Below are 13,220 nucleotides of genomic sequence, written 5' to 3'. Positions count from 1 at the left end.
ATGGATTTACCTGTTCTGGATATTTCACGTAAATGGAATCGTACAACATGGGACATTTTGTGTCTGACTTCTTTCATTTAGCACAATGTTTTCAATTGTGGTTCGTCCACATTGTAGTATTATCAATCCCTCATTCCTTTTTATGGCTGAATAATGTTCCATTATATGACTATACCACATTTATTTATCCATTCACCCATTGATGGACATTGAGTTGTTTCTACCTTTTGGCTATTGTGAAGAGTAGTGCTGCTATAAACATGCATGTACGTGTACTTGTTTGAACACCTGTTTTCAATTCCTTTGGGTTTATACCTGGGGTAGAATTGTGGGGTCATGTGATATTTCTATGTTTAACTTTGAGGAATTGTCAAACTGTTTTCCACAGCAGCTGAACCATTTTACATTATAGCCAGCAATGTAAAAGTGTTCCAATTTCTCCACATCCTCACTAACACTTGTTATCTTGTTTTTCTTATTATAGCCAACCTAGTATATGTCAAATGGTACCTCATTTTGGTTTCGATTTACATTTTTCTGATGACTAATGATGTTGAGTATCTTTTCATGTGCTTGTTGGCTATTTGTATATCTTCTTTGGAGAAATGTCTATTTGATTCCTTTGCTCATTTTTTATTGGTCTGTTTGTCTTTTTGTTTTGAGTTGTAAGGGTTATTTTTATATTCTGGGTCCTAGATTTTATCATATATATGATTTGAAAATATTTTCTCCATTTTGTAGGTTGTACAGACTTTCTTGATAATGTCTTTTGATGCACATAATTTTAAGTTTTGATGAAGTCCAGTTTATCTATTTTATGGATTTATCTACTTTTTTGATTTATATGTTATTTTCTTTTCTTACTTGCACTTTGGGTGTCATATATAAAAATCCACTGTCAAATCCAAAGCCATGAAGATTTTACCCCTATGTTTTCTTCTAAGAATTTTATGATTTTAGTACTTATATTTAGGTCATTCGTTCAGTTTGAGTTAATTTTTGTATATGATGTGAGGTAGGGGTCACGTTTACTCCTGTTTACTTTCTTTTTTTTTTTTTTTTCTTCCTAGGGACCCTTGAAAATGAGAAACTGCATATTTTTAACCTGACTTCTCTAACCAAGTCTGAAAACATTTTATCTGCCACACTGTATTTCTATATTGGAGAGCTAATAAATATCAGCCTGAGTTGTCCTGTGTCCCAAGGATGCTCACATCATACCCAAAGGAAACACATTCAGATTGAGCTCTCTACATGGATCCTCAAATCCACCGGAAACCAAAGTCAACTCCTGGGTCATCTTTCAGTAGATGGAGCGAAACTTCATCGAGATTTTGTTTCCTGGTTGTCTAAAGACATCACTCAACTTTTGAGGAAAGCCAAAGAAAATGAGGAGTTCCTCATAGGATTTAACATTACTTCCAAAGGACACCAGCTGCCAAAGAAGATAACACCCTTTCCTGAGCCTTATATCTTGGTGTATGCCAATGATATTGCAATTTCTGAGCCCGAGAGTGTGGTATCAAGCTTGCAAGGACACCGGAATTTCCCCACTGGAGCTGTGCCCAAACTGGATAGCCATATCAGGGCTGCCCTTTCTACTGAACGGAGGAAGAAGCGCTCCACTGGGGTCCTGCTACCTCTGCAGAACAATGAGCTTCCTGGGGCAGAATATCAGTATAAGGAGGATGGGGTATGGGAGGAGAGAAAACCTTACAAGACTCTTCAGACTCAGCCCCCTGAAAAGAGTAAGAACAAAAAGAAACAGAGAAAGGAACCTCACCAGAAGAGCCAGACACTCCAGTTTGATGAACAGACCCTGAAGAAGGCGAGAAGAAAGCAATGGATTGAACCTCGCAATTGTGCCAGGCGGTACCTTAAAGTGGACTTTGCAGATATTGGCTGGAGTGAATGGATTATCTCCCCCAAGTCCTTTGATGCCTATTATTGCTCCGGAGCATGCCAGTTCCCCATGCCAAAGGTAGCCATTGTTCTTTGTCCTGTCCTTCCTATTTCCACAGAGTAGAAAGGCACAAGTTGAGTGTGTGTTTTCATTTACAAAATCCATCTGGACCTTTATTCTTGCATTCTGAAGTGTAATAGGTAACATGGTTATGCTTGGTTTTTCTTTAATGGTTGTTAAAGTAATACGAAGTCAATATTGGTATGAAGAAGGATATGAGAAAAAAATGTATGTGTAAAGCATGTTTTTTGCATTGTTTCCAAACACAGTGCATATTCAGCTACCTGGTCACATGTGAATCTGTGCCGGTCCACAACAAGCAAGCACCAAGTGGTAGAAGGCTGATCTTTGAGGGGGTATTCAGGGAATGAGTGAATGTCATGAGAGCAAAAGGAAGGACTAATTGGACTGATGCCCTGATTCAGAACATTTTTGATAGTCTCTTGTGAGATGAATTGTCATGGGGCTTAGTACCAGGGTTGGGCTAGGAAAACTTGCCTCATAAAATCCACCAGATGCTTATATCATTTGCTTCTCTGATAAATATCAAAACAGGAGTCAGAATAGAGAACGATGACTCTGTAGACTTCTAAGACTCATTTCATCCGGTCAGAGCTTACCTGTGCCTCTTCCAAAATCGATGGACTGAACTTCCTCCTATCAGTACTCAGAATCCTGACAGATATATTCTCAGAAGCCTTCCCAACCCCACCTCCATCTTGCACAGCAAGTCCCAGTGACTGTTCTCTTTGAATTTAGAGTTAATAAAACATATTTGTACCCCTTTGCCTTCCGTTAAGCTTATTGCTGCACTTTCATTCTTAGCTTGTTAACAATTTGAATTATACAATGAAAAGTGTTCCTAGAAATAGAATTCAGAGGAAGAATAAGAGTGTTTTTTTTGTTTCATTTTGTTTTTGTTTGTTTGTTTGTTGCAAAACTTGAAGTGAATCAACTTCTGCTATTGTATGTTGATGGAGGAAAAAAACCCTTTGCCTCAAAAAGTGACCAACTTCTGCCTACAGATCTTTAAAGCAGCTTGTTCATGTTACAGGCCTGTGATCATTGGGATGCTAAGGGCAACACACCCATAAAGCAAAGGGCCGACTGAACAAGACCAGGTCAGCCTCAGGGCCAGGACCTTGACTGAAATCCCATTTTCCTGTTACAATGTCTCAGGAGGATGAGCTTTCTACATTTTCTAGACCTTGTGAATTCCATGTTTTGTCAACGCAAACACAAAGTAAGCATTATATACATTTATAATGACATAAACTGCCTTATCTTGTCTAAATATTTATAAAGGACATTTTACTGATCAAACGAAACTTGGTCAAACTGGGAAAGCATTTAAAACACACAACGAAGATGCCAAATATAACAGGCAGTGATGAATCTTTATTTTACAGTGTGGCTTGCTTTGTGGCATTGAGAGGCAGAAATGGATTCAAACTGTCTCTAAACCTGGGATGACTGATTTTAATTGGGTCTCTGAGTCTTCCAAATAATTCCTCTCACTCGCATAAACTGTGGTTTCTTCTAGGTAGCCTGGGGAAGGAGTTTCCCTCTTTCCTCTTGACTCCAGATTTTAAGACCCAGGGAGCCATGATAACGTGGAGATACTTAGTCAGTTAGCTTACCTGGCCTGGTCTCCACAATTACCCCAATTTACCTCTCCCATTTCCTGTTGGCTCCGCTTGCTTTTCCTGTTCAAAAACCTTGCTTCCATAGATCTTCATTGTGGCTCTCAGTGATCTAAAGAATAATAATTCAAAAACTTATGAGCGTTTTAAGAATAGAAGAGATAAGTTTAAGGAAAGAAGTGTGGTAGTGCAACAGAATGATTAAATGTGCATGCTCCATCATAGCTGTGTTTCTTTTTTTTTTTTATTTTTTAATATTTTTTATTTAACTTTTTTTTTTAAGGAATTCCTTTATTTTTATTTATTTATTTATTTATTCATTTATTTATTTATTTTTGGCTGTGTTGGGTCTTCGTTTCTGTGTGAGGGCTTTCTCTAGTTGCGGCGAGCGGGGGCCACTCTTCATCGCGGTGCGCAGGCCTCTCACTATCGCGGCCTCTCTTGTTGCGGAGCACAAGCTGCAGACGCGCAGGCTCAGCAATTGTGGCTCACGGGCCCAGTTGCTCCGCGGCATGTGGGATCTTCCCAGACCAGGGCTCGAACCCGTGTCCCCTGCATTGGCAGGCAGACTCTCAACCACTGCGCCACCAGGGAAGCCCCATAGCTGGGTTTCTTAACCTTAAGATGCCTGCAATTGCCTCAGGATCTTGTTAATCTGTAGGTTCTGATGCAGTGGTTCTGAGGCTCGAGCCTAATATTCTGCGTGTCTCACAAGCCCCTAGATATTGCTGGTGCTACTGGTCCACACATCGTACTTTGAGTCGTCAAATCCTTTTGCCTTAAAACTTGGTTCCACCTCTTACCAGCTTTGTGTTTTTTGTATTTTTTTGCTGGGGGGGGAAGTTACTCAAACTTTCTGTGTGTTAGTTTTCTCATCTTTGAAACAGTTACTGCAGTAAATAAAAATATAGTATCTACATGATGAAAACAGTGGGAAAATGAGATCATAGGTCACCTTGTGCTTAGCAGGCACTCAATAAATTTTTGCCATTGACATGATTATTAATGGCAATTGTTTATTATTATTGCTGTATTAATGGCCAATGGACTGAGGAGAATAGAAAATCAAATGTAGAGGACTGAAGAAAAACCACTTAGGAAAAGGGATCAAACGAATAAAAGATGTAAGACAAGAAAAAGTTTTGTATATATTTCTTACCCCTTTTTTAAAAAATTAATTAACTAATTAATTTATGGCTGTGTTGGGTCTTCGTTTCTGTGCGAGGGCTTTCTCTAGTTGCGGCGAGCAGGGGCCACTCTTCATCGCGGTGTGCGGGCCTCTCATTATCGTGGCCTCTCTTGTTGCGGAGCACAGGCTCCAGACATGCAGTCTCAGTAATTGTGGCTCATGGGCCCAGTTGCTCCGTGGCATGTGGGATCTTCCCAGACCAGGGCTTGAACCCGTGTCCCCTGCATTGGCAGGCAGATTCTCAACCACTGCGCCACCAGGGAAGCCCCCTCTTACCCCTTTTTAAACATCACAAAGCTTCAAACTGGATTCTCCCTTCGGTCCAATAGTCCATAACCTCTTTGGAGGGTAACAGAATCAGGAGGGCATTGGTTGCAGCACTGAACTCATGATAATATTTGTCACAACTTGAGATGGCATCAGAACTATAGGGAGACGTAACAGGGATAAGGGTGTTTTCTCTCTGAGTTGGAGATTTCCTTCTGCCAAGTTGAGAGTAGAAGTTTGGCTGTGATGTGGAGTTCTCAGTCTCTCATCACCTTGTGTGGATCTGCTTTTCAAGCTTTTTAGTGGTTCCCTTTAAGTGTTCCAGGCTTTGTGTCTTTCAAATGGTACAGTCACCTAAAGGATGGGAAGCGTGAAGCAGTGTGAAGCTGTGACGTCAGGGGTAACTAATCAGTGTTGCTGTTATCAGCGGTGTCCAGCATGGTAAGCAGAGTAAACTATTTCAATAAAAGTATAGTCTGAGCAACAGAGGAAAACAAGGTCTCTGACCAGATCAGTACAAACACATGTGGAATAAGTGAGGTGCCAAAGAACTTTCAGACTGTAGATATACATTTTGCCCCAGAGAAAATTTCTCTCAGGCCAGACTCCTCTGCTGGCCCTCCTTCCTTCTGGCCTCCTGAGTGAGGGCCTGCTCTCTAGAGCGGGTTCTTTGTCTGCAAAAGTTGACAACCTGTCTGTAATTCAGAACAGCTGTGTTCTGCCTTTCCCAAATTCCAGGCTTTGCCCTTTCACTGATTCCAATTAGATAGTTTCTGGGCTATCACACCCATGTGGGCTGGATTGGAAGAGTGTAGAGCGAAACCCCATGGCCTGAGTCAGGAATGAAGGCTTGGAGCTGATGACATACTCTCCCCTGCTAATGCATTTGTAATCAAATTCAACTCGAGGACATCATCCACAGCTTGGCAGGTGCGGGCCTGACCACTGCAGATTTCATTCACAGACACGGCAGCTTGAATTTTTCTGATTTCTAGCCCCTACAGCCAATCTGTCCTCCCAGGGAGAGAGACCCCTGGCATTCTGCCATGAGATGAGAAATACCCATGTAGCTTTAGCCAAGCCGTAGGCTTTTTGCCTCCCCTCACCACCATAAAAGAGATGGAAAACAGAGATTTCAGATGAGAATGATTGAGCCATTGTTGCTGACAGAGGTCCAAGGGAACCAGCAAGGATCGGAGGAGTGAAGGACTTTTTGCATGGAATGGTGCAAAGGCTGGGAATAGCAAAGACGCAGAATTAGGGAGCAAAGAAGCTAAACACTTTGAACCAAGCATCCTATATAAAGAAGAAATTCACATGGATGAGGTCAAAATGATGCGCCCTCAATTAATTTCCTGAGGTTTCCAGTTCCAATCTCTGATCATGAAGACGAACTCTAAAAATCCTAAATCTTGATGTACCGAGCTACCTAAGCAAAAAATTAAAAAAATGACCTAAACAGATGTCGATGTCATGTTTCACCTTCAATAAAAAGGGAGGCTGGGGAGAAAAACAACACAGGTTTGCATTTGTCATCGCTAGGTTTCTTAAGCTACGTAAAGAGAGTCCTGAGAAATGTAATCGGAGCTCAAAAACAAACAAAAATGATAAACTGGCAAATGCTCCACACTAGCAAATGACCACATGGATCTTTTGTGCATGATATAATTATTCCTGGTCATGGCAGCTTGATCAGAGAACTTCACAGTGAGAAAAAAGGGGACAACTCCCTCGAAAACAGAGGTTACTGATAAGACACACCAGCAGGGAATCAGGGCTTGCACCTGGATTCCAGTGAGCCCACCACAGACAGCTCAAAGTTCCTGAATCTATCATTTGTGAGTTAGAGCTTTAAAAAAAAAAAAAAAAAGACAGGAATTTTCCTAGGGAACACCCATGAATATTTTCCATATCTGCGCCAGGTCATTTGCTCAGAACCTTTTATTTTTGTTGATGGGAATTATTTCCACAGAAATAGGTACAATGGAGAGTATGTTATTATTTATAAGTATTTCATCCATTTGGCAAGTATTAATTCAGTGCCTAGAGAGCCAGCTCTGCTTCAGGACTAGCCGTGCACAGCAGGATTTATGGATCAAGTCCTCGTCTACTTAAATAGATCTACTTTATATGAAAATTAAATAGTGTAGGAGTCAGTAAAACATTAACAATAACAGAATATTGTCATAAAATCTATGGTTTTAAAAAAATCCTTTGGAGCTTTATCATATGCTGTTTGGATGATGGAATCTTAAAAATAAATTAGTAGAGAAAAGTGTAGCTGCAAAAGTTTTCTTTAGAAATCACCAGTACTAATGAAATAGCAAACAGTGGCCATTGAGCCCTGTTGTACAATATGGATTGCAGTTTGTCAATTACACAGATAGTATTGATGCCACAGGGCACATGATATGCAAAATAGAGCAACATAGACTTCTTATCCTTAAGGGGAGAGAATACCTTTCTTTGCAATGCTACTTAATTGTAAGTTAACTACTCTTCTTAACACACACTTAAAATCTCTAGGAAGAAAGAGTAAATAAGGCAGCTGGCCATCAGGGAGACTAATTTTAAAATAATTTGTGCCTGTTAGCAATAATGTTGAAATCTAATGTATGGATAATTTTTTTTCACTAAGATTGAAAGATGAAATGAGACAAATCAGATTTGCCCTTTTTCTGCCCCCCTTCCCCCAATCCTATTTTTTTTTGCACTGTGCCAGCTTTCTATATTATTTGCTTCTTCCTTGGCTTGTATATACTCTTAACCTTTTAACTTGTTCCAGTTTCCCATACTGGGAGTTTTAGGTGTGTAAAATTAGAATACCAATTAATTCACTGGGGGCAGAGGTGCCTCTGAAACATGGCTCAAAATCTTGACATTAGAAAACCAGAGTTTTGGCCTAAATCCCACTCCTGAATTGACACATGATCTCTGGCAAGTTACCAAATTCCTGTTTTTAAATTTGTTTGAAACAAAACTGGTTTCATCTGCTTAAAAGAGACATTGGGGAGAACTAATGTTGAAAATTGTGGCACCGCTCATGAAGACGTTCTTACCACTCTGGCAATACCTAAGCATTCTGGGCTTGGAAGAGTGACCAGTCTTCAATGCTTAGCAGAGCTGGATGATACTCTCTAGATAAAACCACACGTCTCCCGTGGATGTTAATGATCCCATTTGGCATTTCTGGGGAACAGCTTTTACCCAGGTTTCTTTGGTCAAACTTCTGACAGCTATGGGATAACCTCAGGCCCTCTACATTATTCCCTGAGGATGTGCCCGAGACTTAGAAGGCGCTACAACCTTTAAGTCTGAACCCACTGATCAACAGTGACCCCCAGTGGCCAATTGTGTAATCACCATCAATTCATCCTGGTGGTAATCATTAACTAAATCAATGCCTCTCGACACGCCGGTGTTATTTTTAAAACAAAGTATAAATTTCACTATAGCAATGGCAGAAATATCTATGTTAAATAGGTTCTTGTTAAGGGTTCTTTATGATTAGCATAGGATCAAGATCAAATTGTTTCCGTTGCAATCCTGTTATCCAAAACAACCTAGGGTGTATTAATCCTCTGGGGAGTAAGTCATTTTTAATTAAACGATTCTTGCTTTAAAAACTGGATTAAAATCCTCAATCTACATGTCTACATGACTTTAGACATGTCGTTTAAGCTTTCTGAGTCTATGTCTCTACCTGTAAAATGTACGAGATGATTGTTTTGTTGTAAGGATTAGAAATACTACACAGAACATGCCTGGCACTGAGCCGGCACTTAGTAAATGACAAATCACCGTTTTGGTGATGGTGATATTGGAGGTTGGGTTGAATGTGTAATGATGCCAGGGCTTTAGTAAGCTGTTGAAACAAATTCATAATATATACATTTTAGCGATGAGGGCTGGAGAGCGGAAAAGCAGTTCCACCTAACTGGTGTTCTCCATTTTCTTTTCCAGTCTTTGAAGCCATCAAATCATGCTACCATCCAGAGTATAGTGAGAGCTGTGGGCGTCGTTCCTGGGATTCCTGAGCCTTGCTGTGTGCCAGAAAAGATGTCCTCGCTCAGCATCTTATTCTTTGATGAAAATAAGAATGTGGTACTTAAGGTATATCCAAACATGACGGTAGAGTCTTGCGCTTGCAGATAACCCGGCAAAGAACTCATCTGAATGCTTAATTCAATCATTAGTTTATTTTTATGGACTTTTATTTTTTTTGGCACTGCCAATGCCTTTCATTTCAAAAGATTTTGTAATAGTCAAAAGAGAATGAGTAAATAGACTGATGATTTCCACCAGGGAGAACTGGACTATATCTGTTTCTGAATGTAACTCAAAGCAAGATTTTAGAACATATGGACATCTCTTTCTTTAAAAAAAAAAAAAATCACGCAAGAAAAGTGATCAAACTGTTTTTAGAACTATTAGAGAACACACTGATTTATTTTTGTAATGGGCTTTGAAAATAGATTGGAAAAACCCAAGAGCTTATCATTGATCTCTGCTCATAGAGAATAGAATCATTTCATATCTTAAAGTAGGCTTATTGCCTTAGATTCCTGAGCAACGCAGCAAGTGCTAAATAATTCAATCAGCTCTGATATTTATCTTAAAATTTGTGGAGACTTGTTTACCTGTGTTTGTCTCTACAGGTCATCGTGTGACTAGCTGAGGGCAGAGTGTATGCTGTCAGTGTAGATGGACGTGAGCACATTGCCAGGGGCCTGTGCCCTCTTTAGGAAGGTTTGCTTAACATGGATTTATAATTCAGTCTGCACAGGATTCTTGTTTTTTTTCATTTCATGTTCTGGCAAACACCATTCAGTTATGAGAACTTTACCAAAAAGAATAGACTGATCCAAAAGCATATGCAGAGAGTTACCACTTGGCTCAGCCATTTATTTGGAAATACTGATGTTTTCATTTCATGGCCTCCCAGGAAAGGGAACCAGCAACCCAATTTTCAACAACCCAGACGTAATTCTTCTTCCATATCTATTTTCCATGAGTGCTTTCATTTGTTCTTTTAAATGGAACTTAAAAATTCAGTTAAATGTTTAATTCTCTTGTTATGCCTTTACTTCCTATGAAGTAATCAGTAGATGCCAAGGCTCAGAAGTGGAGGGAATGTTGGAGGTTTCTTTAAGTGACCAATCTAATCACAATCACACGTTCAATATCGTTGTTCAGCCACGTCCAGGTCCAGGCACTTTTTCACATGGATCAAGGCCTTTGGCTCAGACGGGGAATCTACATTTTAGCAAAACTCACTAAGAATTATCCAACAAGAATGGGAGTCAAATATAGACACTTCTTGGTGCTTTCCCAATTCTACTTGTCATCAATATCTCCTCTTACACTTTAGCCTTCAAGAAATTGTTTCAAAAATCTTTTCCTCACTATATTTATGCGTGTGACAGAAATGTTTTCAGACCATGGATTGTTGCTGATATTCTATCTGTGGTTAATCCTTATCTCAGTTCAGTCTGACCTGATTAGAGTCAACTAAGCCATTTCAGAGGCTGTGAAGTGTCAGAAGACACAGGGTTTTGTTCTGTCTCTGCCTATAGCTATCTATGGTGGTTCATAATTTAATAAATACTAATTGAGCATCTACTTTCCGAAAGACATGTGTTAACTTCAGTGTCTTCACTGATAAAATAAAGAGGTTGACTAGTTGAGCTGGAAGTCCTTCCTGCCACCGAAAGCTTGGATTTACAATGCAGTACTCGCTATGTCACACACATCTTCCTTGAATGGATGGTAGCAATAGAGCTTAAAAACACTGCAAGTATAGCTATTCATAAACCAAAGGAAAAAGCATCCTACTCTTCAGTGTTTATGAGTGAGTATGGCATCCTCCATGGTTTAAGTAGTATTTCTATCTTATTGGAAACCCATTAAAAAAGTACCATGAAAAGAAGTTTTTGACACTTCTGGAGTGTGTGTTGACGCCATGAATGAGACACACCTGTTCTAAATAATGAATTAAGTCTTGGTGCCTGAGTTACTATGGTTTCTTCCAGTCATTTTTTGTTCTAGTAGCATAAAGTTAAAGATTCAAAATGAGACAAGGGATGACGTTATTTTTTACTAACTTTTATCAAAAATTTGAAAGCAAAATTATATAATAGAAGTGAGGCAGTGTGTGCCTGCCCTATCCTGGTCAGAGTGTCTTTCAATAAAGAAAACTTTTCTTTCATTGGTAGATTGAAATGAAATTCTTAATTTAGTTTTTTCTAGAAAGGTATCAACCAAAACCTCTAGCAATGCCCAGTTGTACTTATCAGTCTTCTTCTATCCTGATGTCTGTTTGTTACCTTTCTTCATTTAAATTGATGCCCACTTGTCACAGATTAAATCCTACAATGGCCAAAAAAAAGAAATTCTCTAAATAATATTTTATCTTTAAGAACAATTGACATGACAAAATTACAACACAACACAATGAAAGAGTCTGAGCAGTAGTTATTTCTCGGTGACCTTGTAACCATCATTTTCTACTGTATTGAGCAAATATTATGGTTTAAATGGGAAAATGTTTAGTCCCCCAAAGTAAAGGAAGATTACTTTTCAAGGGGTTGAAGTAGGGGTTGAAATAAATGAGTTAATATTTTAATTAATAAAAATTTACACGAAATAGTTGGAAAATTGAGTGATTATTTCATAATTTGTTAGGTACTAGTATCTATATAGTTACTATATAAACTTTTTATAAATGTCTTGATATTAAAGTGGCATTAATGAGAAGGGAAATTATATTTATAATGCCATTTCCTAAATCATGCCTCTTTCTTTTCCTCTCTCTTTCTCTTCCAACCACCCTCCCACCCCCATTCCTACATATGAGACACACACACACAGCTAGTTAAAAATGAATTTTTTTTCAGTAACTGTTCTCTTGAATTCAAATTCAGGGACTGCTGATGTCGATATAGTATTTTCAAAGTTTTTTGTTGTAACCTGTGTAAATAATATGCAATTTACAGGATTTGGGGTTGTAGAATTTAAACTGGAAGATTGGACTCCCCAGATCTCAGGACTACAATATTCCAGATCAATTTTGACACTTACCTAGCTATATATTAACTGATGATCATTTATTCATTAAGCTAAGATTTTTTACCTTAACATTTCTGAAAAAAATAAAATAAAACCTTTTTGCCCATTTATTATTTTCATAGACAGTCATATGTGTATAATACTATTATCAGTCTGGCTTATAAAAATTTTTTATATAATTTCATTATTCAGTTTAGTCTTTCACTTTTCTCTGTGCTAGCAAGTAAGAAATGTCTGGATATTGACTTGGTTGTATCAAGGCTGGGTTAAAAAATAGTTTTGCACACCTGATGTGTATGATTAAATATGAGATTAAATACGATACCTTGGGTAAGTCTGACTTCTCTGTATATCTTTTTTCCCTTGAGAATTGTATTTTAATGTAGTTTATAGGTGCTTAAATGATCCCCTTTTCCTAAAAACCAAGCTTTCCCTTCGGCTTTCCACAGTAGTTTCTGTAAATGTTTTAGTTGAGAACTGAATGCTTGTACAGTCGATGGCAATTTTGAAAATATAACTTATATATGTATATGGAAAAACTTTAAAGATGCTTTTAATTTATTTAATGACTGTTGCCTTCCTATCTACAATGGTAATAATTTTCGTACTTAGATGGTGAGAAAAAGTTCTTTTTACTACAATTATTACATGCAAAATGACATTTGGTTCTTCAGTACATTTGCTAAAGGGGCGTATTGCAGTGAAACTGTGAAGGACGCTTCACTACTGATGTGTAAGCTTTGCTGGCTTTGTATCACTTTCCTCCAGTAATGGAGAGCTTTTCACTATACAGTTTGGAAATAAAATTGCTTAACTGAACGCCTCCCCATTCTCCTCTACTTATCATTGGGAAAGACTGCATTTTCAAAACTTGAAAAAGTTGAAAAACTGTGCTGCATTTGAAAAGAGATAATAAAGTTTGGGCAGAGTTGAACATTTTCAAATGGTATCATGAATGGAGTATCATAACCTACAAACAACATAACATGAAACATAATTAACACTGTGCAACAATAATGAAATATACCCATAAGAAGAAAACTCTTATGTCTTCCAAACTTGAGAAACTCAATTTGAATTGTTTCATATT

At 38.4% G+C, this 13,220-nt stretch overlaps 1 protein-coding gene across 1 annotated transcript in view; it reads left to right on the top strand.

Annotated features, from left to right (window-relative positions):
• Positions 1-12,953, top strand: part of BMP3 (bone morphogenetic protein 3) — a 28,546-nt gene extending 15,593 nt beyond the window's left edge. The window contains exons 2-3 of the mRNA XM_082390822.1: positions 1,071-1,981; positions 9,026-12,953. Coding sequence (XP_082246948.1) covers positions 1,071-1,981; positions 9,026-9,217 — 1,103 coding nt within the window. The 3' untranslated portion in view covers positions 9,218-12,953. The remainder of the gene's footprint in view (positions 1-1,070; positions 1,982-9,025) is intronic.
• The last annotated feature ends 267 nt before the right edge of the window (positions 12,954-13,220 follow it).

This window comes from Balaenoptera borealis (assembly GCF_965194805.1).
Source record: "Balaenoptera borealis genome assembly, chromosome: 4".
NCBI classification, from domain to species: domain Eukaryota; kingdom Metazoa; phylum Chordata; class Mammalia; order Artiodactyla; family Balaenopteridae; genus Balaenoptera; species Balaenoptera borealis.
This window is presented reverse-complemented; position numbering and strand designations above follow the sequence as displayed.